The sequence below is a fragment of the Nansenia antarctica genome, assembly GCF_963989245.1.
Source record: "Nansenia antarctica genome assembly, chromosome: 19".
NCBI classification, from domain to species: Eukaryota; Metazoa; Chordata; class Actinopteri; order Argentiniformes; family Microstomatidae; genus Nansenia; species Nansenia antarctica.
This window is the reverse complement of record NC_137692.1, coordinates 26,370,237-26,373,432: the sequence shown is the minus strand read 5'-3', so window position 1 is coordinate 26,373,432 and position 3,196 is coordinate 26,370,237. Positions and strand designations below refer to the sequence as shown.

Genomic DNA, 3,196 nt, shown 5'->3' with positions numbered 1-3,196 from the left:
ATGTCAGGGCATATGTTAGACTGTTATGTATGTCAGGGCATATGTTAGACTGTTAGGGTGTATTGTGTGGTTGTGTATATGTAGATGTGGTGGTGGTGTTATTATTGTAATTTGTCTGTTTTCTATTGTATTGTACTACTACTTTGGTTGTATGTCTGCCTATGAGACAAATTGTCCTCTGAAAAAGAACTCTTTCTAACATTCCGCTGGTCACTGGCCTAACCCTGGTCTAACCCTGGTCTAACCCTGGTCTAACCCTGGTCTAACCCTGGTCTAACCCTGGTCTAACCCTGGTCTAACCTGGTCTAACCTGGTCTAACCTGGTCTAACCTGGTCTAACCCTAACCCTAACCCTCCTCCACAGCTCATCTCTCTGTCTCTCTCTGTCTATGCTGCTGCTCTAACCCTAACCCTCCTCCACAGCTCATCCCCCCCTTCAAGCCCCAGGTGACCTCAGAGACGGACACACGCTACTTTGACGATGAGTTCACGGCACAAACCATCACCGTCACGCCCCCAGACAAGTGTGAGTATACATGTGCAGGGTTAAGGTCTTTGCACACCAATGCGTGCGTTTACGCATGCGTATTTTTTAATCCGTCATCCGGGAAAAACGTTACGCACAGAGACCTTGCACACCGGTCCGTTGCGGAGTCCGTTGCGTTTTTTACGTTGCGTTACTCTCCTCTCCTCTCCTAACCCTTTCGCAATACGCAACATGCAGTCTTCAAGCAGTGAGGATGATTTTGTGCTCCTCTCACTTCTTGAAAATAGGAAAAGGAAATATTGGATCCACCCCATCCTCAGAACTCGTCGGCAGCAAGGGGAGTTTCACCTGCTAATAAATGCCCAAATGAATGTTATTGTTTAGTGATGCTGCCCAAATGAATGTTATTGTTTAGTGCCGTACGCTTTCGTGGTATTATATTGTGTGAATTATCATCTGTATGTTGTTTTCTTTCACTCGACTAACCGCCGAGATAATACTTGAGACATGTACTTCTGTAAACTTTAATCCAACTGTCCTGCAGTTCTAATTTGACGATGTGTCCCAGTCTATGGCGGAGTGGTCAATAACAACTGTCAAAAGGCTTTTGACGGACGCGAAAAACGCAGAAAATCGAACCTGTTGCGTTTTTTTTTTTGGGACGGGCGAATATTACGGATTGGTGTGCAAGCGTGGTTGACACAACATGAGTTCTAATTTATTTTTTTAACGGACGTAAAAAACGCATTGGTGTGCAAGGGCCTTTAGGGTTAGAGTGTGCATGGTGTTTTACAGTTACAAATTCTAAAGTTCTAACACCGGGATAGCGTGTTGTTTGTATGTTTCAATTTCATATTAAGAAACAAATGTTTATCACCTTTTCCTTCTTCGTCTGTGTGTTGAATTTCCTTCATCCGCCCGTCTTCCATGTCGGTTCCACCAGATGACAGCTTAGACGCAGAGGACCCGGACCAGCGCACGCACTTCCCTCAGTTCTCGTACTCCGCCAGCATACGGGAGTGACCCTCTCTCACACCTACAAGGCTAACACGCATTCAGAAACACACTCGCACTGCTGGGGAATTGGGATGACACAACATCAAAGAAACAACTCGCACAAGAAACACACACACACACACACACACACACACACTCGCCAACAGATCAATGTGAAGACATGGATCCTAGAGCATGACATGAAAGCACGCGATGGATGACTGGCCTCAGCAGGCCCATGTGGACAGACTGGCGGCTTTCTCTCTCCAACGGGACGGGCTCCTTTAGCTCCGCCTGCAGGCTCCTCGCACCCTGCCTGCAGACTCCTCCTACCCCGCCTGCAGGCTCCTCCTACCCCGCTCCCTGCCACACTACCCTGGGCATCACATCCAAGCCTGACAGCACCTCACCATACCCAGGTTACGCCAGCAGACACCACCTCGCCACCAGCCCAACGCACCTGCCCAACACACCTACCCAACACGTACACAGACACAGACACAGACATGCTACACCTACCCAACACGTACACAGACATGCTACACCTACCCAACACGTACACAGACATGCTACACCTACCCAACACGTACACAGACACAGACTGACACGCACCAACCCTCCCATAGACTGCAGATGAAAAACCGTTCTGGATAGAAAAGAATAACTAGAAAACTAATTTTGAAACGAGATGGAAGAAAAAAAGATTTTGGGAAGAAAAAGAAAAATATTTTTTCAATGAAATTTTCCTTTGATTGTTACGGTTTTCAAAGCCATATTTCTGCAATTTTTACAAAGTGCTCTTTCTGGAACTTGCTGTTACAAATTGTGTTGGACTGTTCCTACAGAGGGAGAGGGAGAGGGAGAGGGGCAAGAAGAGATGTGACCCTAGGGGGAGGGGAGCTGATTCTCTGCTTGCGCTGTGTGTGTGTTAATGAATGTGCGTTGAGGAAGAGAATGTATGAATGACCCTTTGACCCTCAACATCTTATTGTGTCTGTTTGAATCTCAACATCGTATTGTGTCTGTTTTACGTTTGCATGTAAGTTTTGCATAAAAGCAACAGTTTTTGATTCCGTACGCTGAAAAAGCCAGGGAGACCAGAGAACACTAACACAGCACAGTCAGAGAGGCTTTAAAGGGAAAACAGAGATGAAGTACAGTCGTATGTATTCTATGAGACCGCCTGGGGGGTGTTCCATCAACGCCGCTAAAGGAAAACCCAGTCTTATTTTGATACGTCTCGTGAGAGGCTGGCTTTTTTTTGTAAATCTCACGAGACTTCAGAATAAGCCTGGATTTCCCTTTAGCAACGTTGATGGAACACCCCCCTGGAGTGAAAGGCTCGTTTCCACTGTTAGTTTGGACAGTTAAGAGAGAAGAGGAGGAGGAGGAGGTGGAGGACTAGATGAGTGACCACACCTCCATCTTCTCTGTCCAGATTCACACAGCTGTTAAAGTTCTTCCGGCAGCTGTCAATCAATTTGTGTTCAGTTATCTTTCTTTTATCTTTGTAATTGTATTGATGTAAACACTTTTTTTCCCTTTTTTTTTTTTAAGATAAGCATTTGAATGTTCCCATATTTAAGAACGAAAATGGTTAGAATCATGATCAATGTTTGTGATGAGGCCAAATTTTGGGGAAAGTGGTGGAAAGTGTCCTCTTGAATTCAACGATCGGTGTCGAGGTCCTGGTTTAGTATTTCTTCAGATTAA

General features: G+C 45.6%; 1 protein-coding gene across 1 annotated transcript in view; it reads left to right on the top strand.

Annotated features, from left to right (window-relative positions):
* The window catches only part of LOC308174144 (RAC-beta serine/threonine-protein kinase), a 21,444-nt gene extending 18,744 nt beyond the window's left edge, over positions 1 to 2,700 (top strand). Inside the window, exons 12-13 of the mRNA XM_080549211.1 lie at positions 424 to 526; positions 1,431 to 2,700. Of these exons, the coding sequence (XP_080405337.1) occupies positions 424 to 526; positions 1,431 to 1,510 (183 nt within the window). The 3' untranslated portion in view covers positions 1,511 to 2,700. The remainder of the gene's footprint in view (positions 1 to 423; positions 527 to 1,430) is intronic.
* Positions 2,701 to 3,196: the final 496 nt, after the last annotated feature.